The sequence below is a fragment of the Gopherus evgoodei genome, chromosome 1 (genome assembly GCF_007399415.2).
Source record: "Gopherus evgoodei ecotype Sinaloan lineage chromosome 1, rGopEvg1_v1.p, whole genome shotgun sequence".
Taxonomy (NCBI): domain Eukaryota; kingdom Metazoa; phylum Chordata; order Testudines; family Testudinidae; genus Gopherus; species Gopherus evgoodei.
In genome coordinates, this window is record NC_044322.1 from 353,531,835 (window position 1) to 353,554,541 (window position 22,707).

Consider the following 22,707-nt stretch of genomic DNA (forward strand, 5'->3'; position numbering starts at 1 on the left):
CAATCACAGGAAAAAGCTAGAAAACCTACTCTGGTTTGCTGTAAAATAAGAGAATAGTGCAGGTTTTCACTGAACTGCATTATTGTTCAATTTCTTCTCTAATAAGATCCAGTTATTTAAATGTATTTATATCCCCTCAATGAATCTTTCTTCCAGGTTCATAGAACTTTTCATTTGAGTACTCTTGATGCTCCATGACTAAAATATGTTTCATCCAAGTCCACTCAGGCCTTGCAAAAAAAAGGTTTTTTTGGTAATTAATTTGAAAGTGTTTCAAGTAAAGTGTTTCAAGTTATGGCACATTTCAGTGAAAAGAGGCCCAAATTCCTTTTATAATGAGATAATGCACTGAGACTAGTCAAATTCAAAGGTGTGATGATGCATTAATGCTGCTAAGAGGTGCATCACAGCACCCTCATAGCCCAAGACCACTAGTTTAAGGACTATTTATTACTATGTGTTTGTATGGCAATCTAGGTCCCAACCCTTGATTGGAACTTCTGGTGCTTTTTTAATATAAATTATACAACAATGCATTTGTGTGCTGCAACAATACATAAAGGCAAGACATACGTAACGTTTCATTCACACACAGTACAACTGGGTGGTTTGCAGAATAAAGAATGTGGCCTGCATGGGGAGTTTACAACCTAGTATTGTTGGGTCTAAACTTTTGGTGAACTTTGGAGCCAAAACACACCCAGACTGGCCGTCTCTGCATAATCCTTTCTGAACCCTTTATCGAACAAAGCACTGACCTGCAAACTACTCATGACACCCCCTTTATTAAGTAGCCATTAGCCTTTATCTCTATGCATTTACTTGTTAAACTTGCTTTTCCTGTAAAATCTTGATTGATTATGCATGACCATTATCTTTTATTAATCACTTTGTTTACTTCTGTGTATAAATATTGATGCTCACCCCTAATAAAGGGGCCACACTTATTCTAAAGCTTTTGGGTTAGTGTGAGCCCGTTGATCAACGCATTTGTGTCTGGTCTCTGACAGAATTGTGTGCCCAAATACCAACTCCGCACGAACTTGGTTGTTGGAGAGGTGAGTGAGGACTTGCTTTATTACCTAACAATTTGGGGGCTCGTCCGGGATTCCTTCTGGTGCGGTACCTCTGTCCAGTGGTCAGACCACTCATATATGAATTGGCAAGGCGCCACAGGAGATTTCTCCCAGCCAATTCAATATTGAGGGGTCGTGTATTGGACAGCAGGGTAAACGCCAGTTGGAGGGCTCCGGTCAGACACCATGGGTCAAGGGACTAGCGTGCCTCTTGAGAGTCCGTTGGGGATTGTAAATAAGTTATGGAACGAAGGGAAACTCCCAGTACAGACAGGAATGTCTAGGAAGAAATTGTACACACTATGTGTAAGGAATTGGACTGGGTATACCGCGGTATTGGCCGACCCGGAGATGAGGTGGCCTTCGTATGGCTCTTTCGAACAGGCTGCCTTAAGAGGAGTAAAGAGCCAGATCGAAAAAGACCATCCGGGACAGTTATGTTACTGGTTTTGTTGAGACACAGCAGCAGAGCTGTGGAAATCTTTAAAAATTATGGCAGTCAGGTACTCTCCCGAGAGTGAACCCCCTCCAGGTTATTTCGATGAAGGGTGTAGACCACGGCGTGTTTTGACTCGTCAGCTGGTCCCCTCTGCACCTGCCCCTATTCCTCCGCAGGGGGACTCTCTCCTTGTAGCAGAGGGGAATCTGCAGGATACCAGATTGGAATTTGTGCAGAAGGATGAGGAGGAAATGGAGGGGCAAACCTCGGGAGGAGTAGTTACTAGGCTTATGTCCAAGCAGGTACGGCAGGGTGCATGCCCCCCCTCTGAGGAAAGTATAGTTAGAGAGATGCCTTTACAGGTGCACGATCAACCTTATATGGGCAATGATGGACGATTGCAACATGCTAGTATTGTGGAATATAAAGGATGGCTAGAATGGGATTTGAAAGAGTGGGGACAGTTGTCAGGGTCTTTTGGGGAAAATCCCCGAAAGATCATAGAACTTCTAGAAAGATTGTTTTTAAGTTATAATCCTACTTATACGGATGTGGATCAGTTGTTCAGTAGAGTTTTGACCGGAGAGGAACGTAGTAGATTGTGGATGGCAGAAAGGACATGGGGAGATAGCAATGCAGTTAATCTTACTTGGATGGATAGGCGGGATCTGGCCGCTGGCTGGAATCCCCTAGACTGGACTCAGCTAAGGCTGACTCAGCTGCGAGCAGATAGAGAGCGATTGTTAGAGAGACTCAAGGAAATGGCTCGCCGCTCGCCTAATCAGGCTAAGTTCATGCAGATTCGGCAGGAATCTGATGAGCCGCTCAGAAAGTTCTGGTCGAGGCTATTGGAGGGGGCCCGAATGTTCACTCAGATGGATCCTGAGAGAGAAGCAGACCACCCTACTCTTATTTCATTTTTTGTGAATCAGTCGGTGCCCCCTGTAAGGGATTACTTCTTAAAGTTTCGCCCTGGTTGGGGAGGTGAGTCAGTCACTTCAGTGTTGGACGTAGCTGATTTTGCCTGGGAGAAAGAAAGGGAAAGTAGTAAAAAGAAAGAGAAAAAGGAAGAATATAAGCTGATGGCTTTAGCTTTTCACGGTGGTGTTCGAGGCAAAGGCCGTGGCCGTGGCAGGGGATTCCAGGGTGCCCGAGGAAGAAGGTCCTGGCGACCCCAGCCATCAGGAAATTGTTTTCAGTGCGGACAGCCTGGTCACTTTAAACGTGAATGCCCCTGGGGACGCCCAGAGGCTCTGGTTGCATCCGCAGATGCTTACACAAGTGAGGAATACACCCCTGCACCACCAGCTCAGCCAATTCCCCAGGCCTGGATCAACTACGGGAAACAGCAGCAGCTGCAGCAAACTCAGCCTCCTCAATGACGGTACCCTGGGGGCGAAGGCAAACAATGTGATGGTCTTATTTCCTTAATGTCTTTAGCCGACTCCTTTCTCACTTTCTCCCCTCCCAGCAAAGAGCCTCGTTTAACCCTTTCAGTCCAGGGACTGCCTGTCTCTTTCCTCATTGATACTGGGGCTACTTTCTCTCTTTTAAATCATGCCCCCTCTCCCTGGCTATCCTCTGAGGTTAAAACTGCGACTGGGGTGGAGGGCAACCCACAGTCTCTGGAACTCACTTTGCCTTTGAATGTTGTTTATGCTGATAAATGTTTTCCTCACCGTTTTCTTTTTTCCCCAGCTTGTCCGATCCCTTTGATGGGCCGGGATTTACTCTGTAAGCTTGAGGCTACTTTAACCTGCACTCCTGAAGGGGTAGGATTATTGATGACAGTGTTAGGAGATTCGGCCCCTACTCAGGGTAATTGGGAAACACCCCTCTCTCTCTCCCCTGACCTCACTGACTTGCCTTCAACCCTCTGGGGAATTTCTGACACTGATGTTGGCCTGCTCCTTTCGGCAGAGCCCGTAAGGATTCAGGTAAAGCCTTCCTTAACCCCCCCGTCAGTCCCTCAATACCCCCTGTCACTGGAAGCCCGGGAGGGCATCCGCCCCATTATTGAGGGATTCATTGCACAAAAGCTAGTCCGCCCTCAGCGCACTCCCTGTAACACCCCTATACTGCCTGTCAAAAAGCCTCCTAAAAAGGACGGAGACCCTGTTCGTTGGCGCTTTGTACAGGATCTACGAGTTGTTAATCAGTATGTGGTCCCTCTTCATGCAGTAGTCCCTGACCCAGCTACTATCATCAGCCAAATCCCCTGGGATGCTGAGTGGTTCACTGTTATTGACTTAAAATCAGCTTTTTTCAGCATTCCTGTGCACCCAGACTCTCAGTATCTCTTTGGTTTCACCTGGGAGGGACAAAGTTATGTCTGGCAACGACTTCCTCAAGGCTACAGAGACAGCCCCACGATTTTCAGCCAGTGCCTCCGCCACGACTTGGAAGGTTTCACCAGTCCGCAGGGATCCACATTGGTCCTATACGTAGATAACATCCTATTAGGTAATCGCGAAGAAGCTGCCCTCCGCATCGATGGTAAGGCACTTTTATTATACCTACACACCAGAGGCCACAAGGTAGACCCTAAAAAGATTCAGTGGGTCTCACAGAAGGTCCGATATCTGGGCTTCCTGTTAACCCCAGAGGGAAGACAGATGGACCCAGCCTGCATAAAGACTATTCAAAACTGCCCTCTACCGAACACCAAGAAACAACTTCGAGGTTTCTTAGAATTAATTGGCTTCTGTCGCCCCTGGTTGCCGTCCTGCGGGGAGTTAAGCAAACCGCTCCACCGACTCACTGCTAACCTTGCTCCTGACCCTTTGCAGTGGTCCCCGGACACTATTCAAGCCTTTCAGTTACTCAAGGACAGTGTGGCCTCCTCCATGTCTCTCCGCCCCCCCAATTACAGCAAACCCTTTCACCTTTTTGTCCACGAGAGGGGCGGAATTGCTAGTGGTGTCCTTACCCAGCTGAGCGGGCCCCACCATTTCCCGCTTGCTTTTTACTCTCAGCAAATCGACCCTGTCGCTCAGGGAACCCCATCCTGCACCCGGACTCTGGCAGCAGCTGCCCTGCTGATCACAAAGGCAAAGAGCCTAACCCTGGGTCATTTTACCACGGTTTGGACCTCTCATGCCTTGTCAGCCCTTCTGCGTAGGGGCACAACCCAAGTCTTTTCGGCCCATCGTCAGCAACAGCTAGAGGCCGAACTCTTAGAAGACACTAACCTAATTTTTGAAAGGTGTGAACCCCTTAATCCAGCTACCTTGCTTCCTGACCTGCCAGTCCTCCAGGATCAGCACGACTGTGTGGAAGTAGTTTCCAGCATCTTACAGATAAGGGACAACCTGTTTGACGTGCCACTGGACAATCCCGATTGCATCCTCTTCTCGGACGGAAGCTCCTTCTATGTTGATGGCAAGCGTTTCACTGGTTATGCTGTCACCTCTGAATGGGACATTCAAAAGGCCGCCTCACTGCCAGGCAACTGGGGAGCCCAAGCCGCTGAACTCTATGCCCTGGCCCGAGCTTGCCAGTTGGCCGCTGGTAAGACCGTTACCATTTTTACTGATAGCAAATATGCTTTTGGAGTTCTGCATTGTCATATCCACCTCTGGAAGTTTCGAGGTTTCCAGACAGCTGCCGGTAAACCCATTCAGCACCTCCCCCTCATCCACAAGCTTTTGGACGCCCTCCAAAAACCCTCTGTCCTGGCTGTAGTTCACTGCCGGGCCCATACTAAAGATAGCAGCCCCGTTACCCGTGGGAACGCCCTGGCTAACGCCTCCGCCAAGAAGGCTGCCACCTTACCTTTAGCCATGCCCACATTGGCTATTGCAACCTCCTCCTTTACTCCACCCCACCCCGTACCAGTACCCGCTGCTGAACTAAAATCATGGGAAAGCCTCGGGGCCACTCTGGTCAAAGGGACCTGGCTTATGCCAGATGGCCGAGCCTGCCTCCCTCGCTCCACATACCCCGTGGCAGTTCGCTGGCACCATGATAAAGGGGGTCACTACGGCACGCACGCCCTCGTGGACACTATCGCTTGCTTTTGGTATGCTCCAGGCATTCAACCCTATTGCCTATCAATAGTGAAAGCATGCAGCACATGTCAGCGTAATGGACCTGCTCCGCCTCTTAACAAAATTAAGGGTGGAAGACCTCCGCCTGCTGCTCCATTTCAACATCTTCAAATTGACTTTGCAGATATGCCAAAGGCTTTTGGGAAAAAGCACCTCCTTGTTTTGGTTTGCCCTCTGACTTCCTGGGTCGAAGCTTTTCCTACTGCTAATTGTACTGCTGCCACAGTGGCGAAGATTCTCCTTAGAGATATTGTACCCCGTTTTGGCATCCCTCTTGTGCTCGACTCAGATCGCGGACCTCACTTTACTGGTCATGTCCTTGGCCGTTTAGAACAAGGACTGGGCATTTCACACTCCTTTCATCCACCCCCAGTCTAGCGGGAAAGTTGAGCGTATGAATAGGGAACTTAAGTTTACATTGGCTAAATACTGTCAGGAAACAGGATTAAAGTGGCCTCAGGTACTTCCCTTGGTCCTGTTTCACCTTCGTACTCGCCCAACCCGCGCATTGGGATTATCCCCCTTTGAACTGCTCTATGGACACCCCCCTTTCAAAGGCGGGGCGCTACCACGTGCTGATGTTTCACTATTGGGAGGGGATCATATGACCGCGTGTCAGTTTCTCTCCCTACAGGCTCGCCTCCGTACCCTTTGGAAAGCCTCGCAGTTTTCCCAGACCGTGCCGCTGGAGGAACAAATCCACCCGTTCCAACCAGGGGACTTCGTCTGGGCCAAAAAGTTTGTTCGTGACGACACCCTCCAGCCAAGGTTTACTGGACCCCACCAGGTTCTTTTGACAACCCAGACTGCAGTGTTCCTGGAAGGACGCAAATCTTGGATCCACCACTCCCACGTCAAGCCAGCCGTAGTGGACCACAGTGACGGACCAGCAGCTCTTGTCACCACTGAGGACACTGCCCTCGACCAGTGGACTAGCTCTCCTCTCTCAGACATTAGACTTAAATTAACTCGGAAAAAATGAGAGGACCCTTTATTCTGACAACTGTATGTTTTTAATGCTTTTTTAGTTTATTTTCTGCTTATGAAGATAATGCTTTTATTAGATATTCCCACGAGGTTAAAACTCGTATTTTAGGAAATAGAAGTGATTGCTGGGTATGTACTCAATTTCCAGTAAATGCAGCACAGGGACTCCCCTTCACACCCATTCCCCTAACCACTGCTAATATGACTTGGATGCCACCGACTAGAATAAAAGATCCAGTCCAACCCAATCTTACATGGGACAAAACAGAAGTGCCAATTAACAAATATCTCAGGGTAACCAATCAAACAGGATCACTGTGTTTTGTTAAAGAAAAAGGGTCAACTTTTGTGGGAACAAGTAAATGCAACATATATTTTAATGGCACTGCCTTTAGTAAAAATCTTGGCTTCAAGCCTTGCGCATCCCACTTATCCCATATGTGGATCCCTCACCCCGATCCAACCTTTTCAACTTTTTCATGGAGGGGCAGGTTTTCAGAGTCAGTTTTTAAAAAAGCCCTGCTCAGATCTCGAGGGTGTCCAACTAATTGTTAAAGGATACACAACTGCCTTCTACAACTGCTCAAGCAGTACTACACTGCCCTTTGAGGACAACACTACCAAATTGTGCCTCTGCAGTTCACACAACGACCCCTCTGCGTTACCAGGGGAACAGTGGTACAACGGGTGGTGGGTTACCTCCTACTTTGAGAAATGGAATACCCAAAACGCATTATATGGAACATACTGGGTGTGCGGGCCCAAGGCTTATTATTTTCTCTCCCCTGATTGGGCAGGGTCATGTTATTTGGCATGGCTAGCACCGCCTTCTCAGATCTCCCTCACTCCCCCTCATTTTCCCCACGTTCGTAACATTCGTGAAACTGACAGAGATATTAATCTCCGTGATGGTTTGTCCTGGCAGCGGTGGGCTGGTCACACTAGCTTGAAGGGTGCTATCATCCGTCTACAGGGACTATTAGAATCTTTGACCAATGAAACTGCAACCCTATTTGAGAATCAGGCCGGGGAAATGTCCCAGCTGCGCCAGTTAGCTTTGCAAAACAGAATGGCTTTAGATATGATGTTAGCAGCCCAGGGAGGAACTTGCGCCCTCATAAATAAAGAATGCTGTGTTTTTGTAAATGACACCTACTCTGACACTTTTCAACGTACCAAACACCTAAGGGAAATGGCTAAAAACTACTCCTCTGGCCAGCCACCTTATAATTGGTGGGGAGCCTTATGGAATTGGCTGCCCGGATTTGGGTGGGTTAAAAACCTCTTGGTGGGTGTTGTTGGGGCCATAGCAGTCCTTATAATACTGTGTTGCTGTATTCAGTGTGTCCCCTCCCTCATAAACTCATGTAAGTCAGTTTATTCTTTTCCCACTTCAGCTAAAAGCCTTACTCTCTTCAAATTGGCCCAGGCTGAAATTGCCAAGCGGCCCTTGAGATCTTGAAATAGGGTGTAGCTTTTTGATTAATAGTTATCTCAAAGCTACAAATGGAGGAATGTTGGGTCTAAACTTTTGGTGAACTTTGGAGCCAAAACACACCCAGACTGGCCGTCTCTGCATAATCCTTTCTGAACCCTTTATCGAACAAAGCACTGACCTGCAAACTACTCATGACACCCCCTTTATTAAGTAGCCATTAGCCTTTATCTCTATGCATTTACTTGTTAAACTTGCTTTTCCTGTAAAATCTTGATTGATTATGCATGACCATTATCTTTTATTAATCACTTTGTTTACTTCTGTGTATAAATATTGATGCTCACCCCTAATAAAGGGGCCACACTTATTCTAAAGCTTTTGGGTTAGTGTGAGCCCGTTGATCAACGCATTTGTGTCTGGTCTCTGACAGAATTGTGTGCCCAAATACCAACTCCGCACGAACTTGGTTGTTGGAGAGGTGAGTGAGGACTTGCTTTATTACCTAACAGTATCACACACACAGTGTAGTGTTGTCTTCCCCAGACTACCGACAGCTCGTGTCTCTGCAGCTAATTAAAATTTTGTCAAACAGCAGGAATGCCAAATTAACAAGGATCTCATCAGTTTCACTGGTGCGCTTTAGAAACCACACCACAATTTATGTTTTCCCAATGTGACTCCTAGGAAGACCTTGGAAATAGAGGCTAGGTAGGGAGTAGAAAAGGAGAGACTTACTTGCTCATTTCCACTCCCACACTGCAGGAGACTGAAGGATAGAATAGCAGAAACTCGGCCAGTAGGATCTGTGTGGGGGAGATGATTTCTTCCAGCAATTTCAGAGGTGTAAAGCTTCATATTTATAAAAAAAGATAAAATATGTACTAGCTGGATGCTCATACTGAAGACTGACTCTGCCTGGGGACTTTAAGGATACCATCCTGGTAGAAATCCCAGATCCTACCTCTCCCTAGCAGCTGTTCTTCTCATGAAGGCACAAGCCCTGGACTCTGCTAGCGGAGCTACTCCCACCCTTGCATTTCCTACCTCTAGCTAGTAGATCTAGTCCTCCTGCTAGTAATTACTGGGTACATTTTCCCAAGATTTATAAATAAACAAGTAGCAGCAAATTTTAAATGGCCGAAATTTCCAAGGATAACACATAAATTGCACCTGCATGTGCAATGGGCAACAATGCACGTGCTCAGTAGGCTTAGCAGCCTCCTTCCCTCATCTCTGGAGAACAGTCACTAGCAGGATCTTGTTGGGGAAAGTATGGAAGCTTCCAAACCCATGTCTCATTCCCCAAAGCGGCCTGTGCCAGCTACAACAGAAGGCACCACATGGGTTAAGTTGGGGTCTTCCAACTCTTTATGGATGGAGAGGAACCTGCCTGAGGCATCTGGCTAAGCAGCTTCCCATCCCCTGTGAACAGCAGGAGCCAGAGCAGCTGTCAGAGTTGTCACAGCCTCCAGAAATCTTCACTTGACTCTGAAAACTTGGGCTCTGGATAGGTTTTTCCTCATTCACTGTATTGTTACTGGCTTTTGGTCCTATCTACTGCAAATTCTCACCTGCCCCAGCTCATTCCGCAAGTCCAACCTCCCTCCCTTCCTCCTCAGTTCAATCTCATTTCCATACAGTTCTACTCTTCCTCTGCCATTTCCTCTGTTACTCTCACAATCCCATCCTGTCTCCCACCTCAATTCCAATGAGTAATCCCTCCCATCAAAACAAAAACATTAAAATTTAGCTATCACCACCCTGATCAGTTTGCATATATGCTATCACCTTTTCCTCCACCATTTATCTTTTTAGCTTGTAAGAGTATAAGTGCTTCTGAGCAAGGACCATGTCCCATGTTCTTGGAAGTTAAAGCTAGACAGATTCAGGTTAGAAATAATGAGCATATTGTTAACAGTGATGGTAATTAACCACTGGAACTTACCATGGGTTCCGGTGGTTTCTCCATCACACAAAATCTAAATGAAGATTGGATTTTTTTCTAGTCAATAGGCTCTAATTTAACGACAGCTATTGGACTTGAACCCGGATTTTAACTGAGGAATGTGTTATGCAGGAGGTGAGACTAAACGATCACAACAGTGCCTTCTGGTCTTAAGAAGCTTCAAATCTATGACTTTCAGTGTTTGGACAGTGCCTAGCAAGTTGTGGGCATTACCATAATATAAAAATACAATTCTCTGTTTTGCCTACAAAATTGTGAGTTGTGTGTTTGCAATGACTGCCAATATTGCACAAAACTTAATACTCCATCCATGGAAAAGTCTGAATTTTCCAGGATAGGACAATGCACATGGACATAATAACTTCCAGAGCTGCTTTGACTTCACTACTGGACTGAAACCATTGCTAAGCTCCACACAGAAATTTGTGGACCAGGGTGAGAATTTTTTGGACCTTGACACGTGGCAAAGTCTGCTGCCAAAGTTGCAGAATCAGAAAAGAAAGCAGTTGCACAGCAACAGCACAATTAAATTTCAAGTTTTAAACAAGAAAAGGCTTCATTACATGGTAATTGCTCTGGGGCAGGGACTGTCATCTTTGTTATCTGAGTTGACAGCACCTAGCACAATAGGTCCCTTGCTCTTGATTGAAGTTCCTAGGCACTACCATACAATAAATAAGTAGCCAACAACTATTGGATAAAGCTTCCTCCCAAATATATAAAACTAGGGTTTTAGTAGAATTTCCAAGATGATTCTTAGCAGGGCACCAGCAACTGGAGTTAAACACTAATTAAGCTTCAAGTAAAAATTGAAAAAAAGAGTCGTCTCTTCATTAAACACAACACTTTCATTGCAAGGAAATACATTTAGAATGAGTAACATGTTTTAGAGGTCTGGAAGTCACAGATGCTTACCCAACTGACTGTCCCCATCTAATTAGAAGATTGAAACCCTCCCCCCCGCGCACAATCCCATTGTACTCTTATAATTCTATCTCTGACCACAGAAAGACACAGTTGCAGGCAATAGCATTTGTCCAAATGCAACAAAAGGAACTGGTATCAAGGAATTCCAGAAAAAAAGGAGAGGTGACACAGCACCAGAGGTCTCAGTTTCCCCCCAGCCAGAAATACTGAACCCAAAAGTATTAGAAACTGTAAATGAAGTGACTGAACGTGATGATGGACCACAGTGAAGCCAAGTAATAATAAAACCCCCTAGCAACAAAGAACTGAGAGAGAAAAATGTTGATTAAAATGTGATTCAACTCTGAGAATGGTGCATTTAGTCCACAAAGGCATTCTCTATATGTAGTCAGGTCAGAACCCATTACTTTAATAAATAAATATTTTACTGCTTTTTACTCATTAACACTGCAGAATCAGCACAGCTAAGAAAGAGAGTAAGACAGAGTCTATTTCCTTCTTATCTGCTTGGAACTTAGCAAACAATTCCATTACACCTATATCGCAGTGAGGTGGGTTGCCCTGGTATTGCTGAGGGGATAATTTGGCGTACAGAATCTTTTTTCTCATGCATCATCACTAGAAACAAAATCTGGTTTCATTCTCATCCTGGAATCCAAATTTGTGCAGAGCTGGCAGTTAAAAAACAAAAAAGAATTTTTTTTAGCTGTGTATCGAAGTCACTGAGAGACAATGAATCAAACTCCACAATGTCTTTTACAGTTACTTTTCAGAGAAGATCTATTTATAGGAACTCTTAGTTTAGACTTGATCAGATTAATAAAACTGTCTGTCTGAACTATACTTACGGCTGAGTGAAGTCACGAGTAATGAAGTCTGAACTCTTGAAGAGGAGGAAGATGTCACTGAGGGTTTTACATTTCAGAGAACTATTCATTGCTATCCAATAGGCATCCTAAACAAGAAGGAATTATATCATTTGAAATGCACCTTTACGTGACTTATCAATAGCTGACCTACAACTACAGTAACTCCTCACTTAAAGTCATCCCAGTTAACGTCATTTCGTTGTTACATTGCTGATCAATTAGGGAACATGCTCGTTTAAAGTTGTGCAATGCTCCCTTCTGATGTCGTTTGGCAGCCACCTGCTTTGTCCACTGCTTGCAGGAAGAGCAGCCCGTTGCAGCTAGCTGGTGGGGGCTTGGAACCAGGGTGGACTGGCAGCCCCGCCATCGGCTCCCCCATCAGCTTCCTGCTCCCCTAAGTTCCCTGTGCAGCAGCTGTCCAGCAGGCAATCAATTGCTGACAGTCCAGCTGTCCCTCCCCCCACTGCCATGTGCTGCTCCTGCCCTCTGCCTTAGAGCTGCTCCCCGGATCCTCTTGCTTGCTGTGGGGGGAGGGGCGGAAGGGAGGCAGAGGGGGGCTAATGTCAGGGTATCCTCCTCCTCCCTGCTCCTGCACCCTGCTTACCCCATCTTCCATAGAGCAGGGGGGACACAGGACAAGGCTCAGGATGGAGGAAGCTCGCTGGCAGCAGCTGCAGTTTCAGCAAGCTGATCTAATTAACAAGGCAATGTACTTTAGGATCAGCGTACTTAAAGGGGAAATGAGAATTTCTCCCTCTCACACACACACACGGTGTGTGTCTGTCTGCGATGTTGTCTCCCCTCCCTCCATTCCTGCTGCCCTGTAGAGTGTGAGAGTTAACCCTTGAGGGCTCAGACAATTGTTAGTTCATCATTTAGCAGTAAGGCATTCCCTGGGAAATATCCCACCCTCTGACCTCTCCACCTCAACCAAGCTTCACAATCAATCATCATCACTGTGTCCCAGTATTAAATTGTTTGCTTAAAACTTGTTTTTTATATACGCGCACGCACGCACGCACGCACGCACGCACGCACACACACACACACACACACACACACACACACACAGTATATTAGTTTTTTTGTCAGCGTTTCGCTTAGAGTCGCATTTTTCAGGAACATAACTACAACGTTAAGTGAGGAGTTACTGTACTGCACACCATTTTGAAGTACACCTCTACCCTGATATAATGTGACCCAATATAACAAGAATTCAGATATAACGCAGTAAAGCAGCATTCCGAGGGGAGAGGCTGCACGCTCTGGCAGATCAAAGCAAGTTCGATATAACGCAGTTTCACCTATAACACGGTAAGATTTTTTGGCTCCCGAGGACAGCGTTATATTGAGGTAGAGGTATATGAGTTGACAAGTAGGACTATAAAGATAGACCCAACTGATTTTGGCAGGAATTTCTCTTCTGATCATGAGCACATGACTCAATGAAAATAATTGTTTTGTGCATGGACACCTACTGAAATCAGTGCAAATCAGAATAGGAACAAGTCTTTTCTTCAGTATTTCCAAGCAATTTCCTGGGTCCTTTGGGCAGAAATTCCCTTTAGGAATCTGACAGGAGAACTTTAGGGTAAACTAACATTAAGAATCAAATTTTTAGACATGTTTTAAACTAAAAAGGACAGAACGAAGAACGTATTTTATATCCTGATAACACAGCAAGTTTAAACAGGCAGCTAGGTTTTTTCTTCTTATTTTTTTGTGAGAGGTGGGAGATGTGATGGGGAGATGGAGAGGAGGGGAGAAGATTTTTTTTTTTTTTTTTAAAGACTGATTTTTCTCTAAGCAAAAAATACTGAAGTATGTGAATTATGGAGAAACCACAATAATCAAAGCAGTGCCTGTTGCCTATCAGTAAAAACCTTTTTAGACTACTACATTTAAAATAATCTTTACACTATTCATCGGAATTTTAATCTCATAACACTTTGTTTTGACAAAGAAAAGCAATTCAATTATCTACATATCTCAGAATTGTCTTGGCAAAGAAGAGCTAAAGTTCCTGCTAAGCTGTATATATTCTAGACCTTAATTCTAGACATTTTTATTTTCTCTACAAACCACTAATAAGTGCCTATCAAATGAAGAGAACAGCTGAATGTTTGGAAAGGGTGTGCATACTGTACCTCTTCCCATATAAATTCCAGCTCACGAAACAGTACCAGGGTGATGCAATGCTGTACTACATCAGAGTGTGCCACTCGACTGCACCAAATTGTACTGCAGAAGCACTCCACTGAGCACTCTGCTACTGCACCAGCCTCCGTCAGTGCAGTTACTCTCCTCCCATGTCCCAGACACATCAAAGAGTTGATTACAACAAATTCTGTTAAAACATTTAGGATTTAATCAGTGTTCTTACCCTTGGAGCACTCCAGTTGAGCTTCGGGAAGACACTGCCCCCCAGGGAAGCGATAGCTTCTTGAACTTTAAGTGCAAACTCAGGAAATTCTGGTGCCTAAATGGAGAACAGAAGGTAATTCCCATTCAATCAGGAAAAAGGTTAGCTTTAGAAATATAATTAAGGATGTAAATTACAGCTGCAACAGATTCATATGCAAATTCAGTATTACCATTCAAAAACCATGAGGCAGGCTCCAAAAATCATGAGATTTTAAATGAATTTTTATTTTCTGGTGCTTGAACCTTTGCAGTACATGTTTTCAAGCTTCTCTCTGTAATAATGAGGGCTAGAAACTTACTTGTTTTTTAAAATGAAAACTGAGATTCCTGGGGCTTTAGAAAAAAAATATATCACAAGACTGATGATAAAATCATGAGAACTGGCCACACTGCAAGTCAAACAAATAAGCAACTTTTAAAGAGACACTTGTAGGTTAAGTCAAGACAATAGATGATAATGAAACATTTGACAAGATTAGAATTTTTTTCATACTGGTTTTAGACATTTCAAACAATGATCTTTTTTTTGGGGGGGGGGGAGAGGAAAGGGGGCTTTAGACTTTCCCCTGAAAAATTTGCAACCCAAATATTGTAGCATTATGCCAAGGTATGAAAGCTAGAAAGTGAAACAATAAAGAAAACTGACTGGTCTAATTTCAGCGTTGAAACTGATACAAGTGCAAAAGTAAACAAACCAATTAAATAACAAGATTTGCGTCAGATCTTAACACCTAACAAAACTTAAACTTAATTTATTAGGAATATATATGTGTGTATTTTGTGTGTGTATATTTTATGTATATATATTATATACACAAAATATACACACTTTTTAATATTTATCACTTAACATGACATCATCCCTGTAGAGAAGAGCAAATCTTAAAACATCTATATACACAATCCCAGATCCTACTCTCCCAACTGTTCTGCATCTGAAATTAATACGACTTCATGCAATGTGGCTCCCCCTGATGGGAAACAGCTTGTAGGGCTGGGGCCTTGAAGATGCTCTTTAGTAATATGTGTTAACTTGCACCAAGAGAATAGACTGTGCTGGGAATCTTTGGCTTTGAAAAAGAATGTGATGCTTGTTTAAAAATAAGTGATTTACTGTATAGTAGAACACCAAAAATAGAAAAAAAAAATCCTTCATGATGCTACAAGCACTATTACTGTGGGTGGCTGGCACAGAGGAAGGATTAAATCTCTGCCCTTCAAAAGAATATCAAAGACTTGTGGACATTTGCCAAAGATTTTTCATCCTGAAGAATAAATAAATGATGTCATAGTAAGCAGTGTTTAGAAAATGCTATTTCCATCAATGTTTATACAAAATGCATCTCAAAAATAACACCTAGGTTAAAGCTAAGCTAAGATCTTTCTCCTCCCCTCGCATCCCACACTGCAAATAAAATCCTACATCCACAAGAATATTTTATCCTTTTTTAGTTTCTCCCAACACGATTTCCCACCAAATCACTTAAAAAAAATTCCCCACTTAAGTGGAATGATTTAAGTTGTACTTAGCTTCATATGTTCTGAGTTTTTACTTACCGCATTTTTTAGTTTTCAAGAGGAATCATACTTGAAGTCCCCCCCCCGCCACAACTCTGCCCCAAAAAACCTGAACAAGCAATTTTTTGCACCATCGAGTTACTTTTCAAGGTCCCCTCCGGAGACTTTCACCGAGGGACAGCTGGGAACATTGATGGTCTGTCACTTTGTGGGCATGCAGTCTGATCAGCAAGAAGGTGCTGGGAGGTGATGGGACATGCTCAGTGTGGATGGCATCTTCTGAGCTTTTAGCAGCCAAAATCTCAACTGAGCATGTGCAAACTGCGATTTTCAGACTCAGAATGCCAAATTCAGGCAGCAAAGGCCGTACTCTGGAACTAGGGCAAAACTGGTCATATTTCATGTCCCTGCTCCAATGCACAGTAATGTTAGGAATTTGCAATAAAAATGATTGTACACATTGTTTAACATAAGCAAAACACACTAGTCCCTAACTTTGTTGTGAAAAATTACTGAGCCGTTCCATTGTACTATGCACCATACCAAAACAATACAAAAGAAGTTCTTGCCCCAGAGAGCTCATAACCTAGGACAAAATTAGATCATCCAGAATCTTTAAAAGAAATTAGGAACTGATGGACTGAAACCAGCTTCAAAGAATCAACTTTGCAAAAACCACCTTTTTGCAGAACTCATGCTGTGAACTAGTCAGACACCAAAAGAAGTCTTTTAAACCTGTTTTTCCTGTGTTTTCTCAATGTAAGAGCACTCACGCTGCTTTTATAACCATTAGTAAACCAACGCTGCCTTGGCCATATAGTCATAGAATTTAAGGCCAGACGAGACCACTGGATCATCTAGTCTGACCTGATGTATATCACAAGCCACCACCACCACCCACACACTAAACCCAACAACTGAAATTAGACCAAAATTCACTTCTACCCTGATATAACGCGACCCAATATAACACGAATTCAGATATAACGCAGTAAAGAAGTGCTGGGAGCTGCACACTCCGGTGGATCAAAGCAAGGTCAATATAACACAGTAAGATTTTTTGGCTCCTGAGGATAGCATTATATCGGGGTAGAGGTGTATTACAGCCCTCAGGGGACTAAACTATTATGTGTCATAGGCAGAGAAAAGGGGTGACTCAGGCCCCTGAAATGGCAGGGAATTAAGTGGGAGTGGGATATATCCAGATGATTCTGGCAAGTGACCTGCAGCCACATGCTGCTGAGAAAGGCAAAACCACGCCAAGCAGAATGGCAGGCCAGTGTTGGGGAAGCTTGTGTTGGCAACATGCCTGTGCTGTATAGTGCCTGACCTGTGGACAGAGGACTGAATTCTATCGCGCCATCAGTCTGGCCCCTTTTACCAGCATTCAGTTTAATCCCTCACCGTTGCCTCTCCCAGACTTCCCCTCCCTGGGTTACCCTGGAAGATCACTGTGAGTCAAACTCCTTGAATCTTAAAACAGAGAGGAAAATTCACCTTCCTCCCTCCTTCCTTCTCCCCCTCCCAGACTCTCCCTGAGAGAGAAAGTAATTCTAACACAGAGAGAAAATTAACCTCTCTCTCCCCCTTCCCTCCTTTCTCCCCACCAATTCCCTGGTGGATCCAGACCCAGTCCCCTGGGGTCTCACCAGAATAAAAAAAAACAAACAATCAGGTTCTTAAACAAGAAAAGCTTTTAATTAAAGAAAAAACAGTAAAAATTATCTTTGTAAATTTAAGATGGAATATGTTACAGGGTCTTTCAGCTATAGACACTAGGAATACCCTCCCAGCCTAAGTATACAAGTACAAATTAAAATCCTTTCAGCAAAATACAAATTTGAACTCCTTCCAGCCAAATACACATTTGCAAATAAAAAAAACAAACATAAACCTAACTCGCCTTATCTATCTAGTACTTACTATTCTGGACATATAAGAGACTGTATCAGAGAGATTGGAGAGAAACCTGGTTGCATGTCTGGTCGCTCTCAGAACCCAGAGAGAACAACAACCAAAAACTAACAGCACACACACAAAAACTTCCCTCCCTCAAGATTTGAAAGTATCCTGTCCCCTGATTGGTCCTCTGATCAGGTGACAGCCAGGCTCACTGGACTTGTTAACCCTTTACAGGCAAAAGAGACAAGAAGTACTCCTGTTCTATTAACCCTTAACTATCCTGCACATCTACTAATGTAATATATGCCATCATGTGCCAGCAATGCCCCTCTGCCATGTACATTGGCCAAACCAGACAGTCTCTACGTAAAAGAATAAATGGACACAAATCAGACATCAGGAATGGTAACATACAAAAGCCAGTAGGAGAACACTTCAATCTCCCTGGACATTCAACAACAGATTTTAAAATATCAGAGGGGTAACCGTGTTAGTCTGGATCTGTAAAAGCAGCAAAGGATCCTGTGGCACCTTGTAGACTAACAGACGTTTTGGAGCATGAGCTTTCGTGGGTGAACACCCACTTCGTCGGATGCACGAAGTGGGTATTCATCCATGAAAGCTCATGCTCCAAAACGTCTGTTAGTCTACAAGGTGCCACAGGATTCTTTGCTGCTTTTACAGATTTTAAAATAACCACTCTTCAACAACAACAAAACTTCAAAAACAGACTTCAAAGAGAAATTGCAGAACTAAAATTCATTTGCAAACTTTACACCATTAATTTGGGATTGAATGGGGACTGGGAATGGCTGGCTCACTACAAAAGCAATTTTCCCTCTCTTGGTATTGACACCTCCTCATCAATTATCGGGAGTGGACCACATCCACCCTGACTGAATTGGCCTTGTCAACACTGGTTCCCCACTTGTAAGCTAACTCCCTTCTTTTCATGTGCCAGTATATTTATGCCTGTATCTGTAATTTTTACTCCATGCACCTGAAGAAGTGGGGGTTTTTACTCATGAAAGCTTATGCCCAAATAAATCTGATAGTCTTTAAGGTGCCACCAGACTCCTTGTTATTATTTCTTTTGTTTATCGTTTTTACAGTGCTAACATTTGTAATAAAAATATATACACTTTGATTTCAATTACAACACAGAATACAATATATATGAAAATGTAGAAAAATATCCAAAATATTTAATAAATTTCAGTTGGTATTCTATTGTTTAACAGTGTGATTAAAACTGTGATTCATTGTGATTAATTTTCTTAAGCGCGATTAATTTTTTTGAGTTAATCATGCGAGTTACCTGCGATTAATTGACAGCCCTAGTAATTACATCAGAAAGACATATTTTAAAAGGGCATTAGAGCATATAAAAATCAGTGATTTGTTCAAGACAAATAAATCTCCTAAAACACAATGAGGGGCAGAGAGGAAAAACAAAAGTATACACGTCAGAGTTGAAATCCTAGTCCCACTGAGTTCAATGGAGAATTGCCATTGACTTCAACTAGGCCAGGATTTTACTGACTAAGTTGTAAGATCATATAACTCAGATCTTAATAAATGTATAAAAATTAATCAGTTTTACTTTAAGTAGCATAAAGAATCATAGTTATGCAATCAAAACATCTTAATACTGAAACAGAAAAAGCAACATACAAACCATTAACCCTGCTTCCTCATATTTCCAGCCTAGGAAAGCTTGCCATTTCTCAAAAATCGGAACACATATACCTCTTGACCTTTATATAATATAAGCTTTTCTACAAATATTAATCCTTTAACTCTGATAGAGCCTCTTGTAACGGTAACCCAAATAGAACAACTAAGGTGATGAACTCCAATCCATAGCCTGGACATGATGCTTAGCTGGTCTAAACTGGCATCGTTTCACTGCAGTCAGTGGAGTTACACCAACTTACACCCCTTTGTTGGATACAGCATTTTCTGAGTGTACTTTCTTTGACTGTAATTATGAGATCTGATTCAACAGTCAGACACTATTTGCACAGCACTGTAAACATAACATGACACTTTTACAAAGGTAAAATGCAACGAACCACACACAAAATCCCTGGTCTGAACAATTTACAATCTAAGGCACCAATCTGAAAACGACATACGTGTGTAAATAGCTCCTCTGAAATCAACAGACACTACTCACAAGTGTAAAGTTAAACACGTATACATCTCTATAGACTCAAAATGCAAAGCTGTAAACTCTAAGTGAACATATAAGCTATTTAGAGCAGGGACCAGGACACGTACAGTGCTTAATACAATTATTCTTGTGGGGAATTCTGTGCCACTTCATGTACACATATTTCATGTGCCATGCATATTTTTATTTATTACGATTATTATTATTTTACAGAAAATAGCTTCTGCTGAAAAGTTGCTGCCCACAGAGAGTGCTATAGCACTAGAATACAACAGCCACTCCTGGCAAGCCCCAGCTATGATAGGGAAGAGAAAGAGCCTGCGTTCTTCACCGTGCCTGTTGAACCAGGTCAGGAGACAGGAGATATGGGAAGTCAGATAGGGTGGGGCTGCTAGGGGGGGTCAGACAGGGACTCATAAGGGCTAGAGCGAGAGGACAGACTGGGGCAGGGGCTGAATGAGAATGTAGGTGCAAGGCCACGGGGGGAGGTAGATGCAGAGCCACATGGGTGGACGGGGTGCAGAGCTACAGAGGGAAGGCTCTGTGGGGGCACAGAGACATGGGGACAGGGGGTGCGGGGCACATGGGCAGAGGGGGTGCAGAGCTATAGGAGGAAGGGGCTGTGTGGGAGCACAGACACATGGGGACAGGGGCTGCAGGTACACATGTATATGAGGGGAGGGGACTGGCTGAGGGGGGTGGCTGTGACACATGGACAGAGGGGGAGGGGTTGCAGAGCTACAGGGGGAATGGGGCTGGCTGAGTGGGGGCACAGAGACACAGGGGAAGAGGGTGCACAGACACATAGAGATGGGGGAGAGGGTGTCTGAGTGGGGGTGGAGGGACACACGGGAGTGCAGGGTCACATGGGACAGGAGCAGATGTGCCTGACTGAATGGGAGGGGATAGGGGTCAGCCAGGATCTGCCTGAGGGATGCTCCCTAATAATCCCTCCCCATCACCATGCCCAGAAAAACCTGTTCCATATTTTTCCCACCCATACCCAACAAACCTTCAAGGTCATACCCAGGCTCCTTCTCAGCAATTACTTCCCTCTCCCACAGCTCCTCCAATACCCCTGACTCCCCCAAGCCTTTGCAGTGCTTCTGAGAGGTGTGGAAAATACGGTTCTGTACTGTAGTTTAAATGAATTATTACTCAAAGTTCTGTATTAATATCGCTAGTAAGGAATCTATTTGTCAAAACACACTTCCTGAATCTTTTTTGTTGTCTATATTGTTAGAGACATAACTTATTTCTAAATACCTGTCAGAAAGTATCAAAATAATTGAAACTGGTGTCAAATAACACAACATAATCACAAATAAAATATGCAGAATTTTAAAATACTGTGTGCAGAATTTTTAATTTTTTGTTGCAGAATCCCCCAGGAGTAAACAATGGAGCCACAAAACTGATCAAAACACTTTGGTTCTACCACATTAATAAGATGGATGGGCATGGCACAGATGGTCAGCAAAAGGGGATGCAAGTACATTAATATTTGTGGAATAAATGGACTTTTCAGAAGTGATTTGGAAGAGAAGAGGGAGGGGGCTTGGTTCACAGTAGTCAGGATCCTGTAGAGCAGGGGGCTGCACAAAAAGGATGAAGACAGGAGAAGATAAAAATGACAATTTGAGCAGATAGTAGGAAAGGGACATAGGAGGAAATAATGGCAAAGGTGTAGGAGAGTGGAGTTGCGGAGAGCTCTGAAAGCAGAAAGCTACAGGGCCTTCATCTTTTCTGTCTAAGGTTTGATTATGTAATTGGGGAGACATGTTGGAAGTGGCAAGAATGAAAGATGGCTATATTTAGTGCTGAACTTCAGTTCATTTCCTACAGCCTGGTGAGAGTCAGATCTTTAAACAACGGCCCATCTTTATTTTTAATTATCCACAAAGGAAGCAAGAACAACTTGATTTTCATACTACAATTTAAATAAGTTTCCGGTCACTGGTGTGTTTTGGACAAAAAGTGAGATTCCACCAGGTTCTATAATGAGAAACATCCACCCTGCTACAAATCTGGAATGGCCTGATACATGTTAATTGTAACAATGGGAAAATTTAACCTTCCGAAAATTAGCTTAATTCTCAAGTTACAGAAAGAATAATGTGCACAAAATCCCATGTTTTTAGGTACATAAAGCATCCTTACCGTAAGTGTTGTGGTATTCTCATCATCCGACCACTAAATGAAAGAGGAATGGAACAATTTATAACGGTTTCTTCGATGTCCTAGTATATTATTTATGTAACACCATAAATCTGCATAACATTGCACAATAGGTAAAACTGCCAAACAAATCCAGTTTCTGTCCTGGAGATCTTGTATCATAAAGACAAGAGTGGGTACAGCACCCAACATACAGACAGGTATGTTTTTTGTAGACAGAACACTTCACATAAATGAAGATAGCAAATAAGAGCTTGTCTATACAATGAGTCAACATGCAGTAAGCCAGAGTGTGAATTTACAGCGCACCTAGTATGCTGCACACTAACCTGATGTGTAGACCCTGCTACAGTACAGTGAAAGCCCCAGAGCATGCTGGGTTTCTGAGCCACCCCCCAGAACTTTCACTGCAGTGTAACAGAATCCACACAGCGAGTTAGTGTGCAGCAGGCTGTCATGCTGTAGAACCATACCCCAGCTTGCCACACACTAACTCACCGGGTAGACAAGACATAATAAAAATAATAGCCTAAATGAAAAAGGGAGAGGCTGAATGGTTCACGTATTATGGCGCTATGAAAAGCCACGCACAGCACAAAACCCTGGATTCAGCATTAGTATCACCGTCCTTAACTGTAGAAATAAGTCTTGAAGTCACCTTTCCAAATTACAACCAGAACATGACAGAGGAGCAAGCCAATGAGATGTGCAGTGTAAAGCTTGGGACAGCTCTGTCCCTGCCTAAATCTTGTCCCAAT

General features: G+C 43.7%; 1 protein-coding gene across 1 annotated transcript in view; it reads right to left on the reverse strand.

The window, feature by feature from the left end:
- Window positions 1–22,707, reverse strand: part of CDC123 (cell division cycle 123) — a 94,306-nt gene that overhangs the window by 63,549 nt on the left and 8,050 nt on the right. The window contains exons 4-6 of the mRNA XM_030568492.1: window positions 21,932–21,964; window positions 14,135–14,230; window positions 11,731–11,837 (exon numbers count right to left, since the gene is read on the reverse strand). Of these exons, the coding sequence (XP_030424352.1) occupies window positions 11,731–11,837; window positions 14,135–14,230; window positions 21,932–21,964 (236 nt within the window). The remainder of the gene's footprint in view (window positions 1–11,730; window positions 11,838–14,134; window positions 14,231–21,931; window positions 21,965–22,707) is intronic.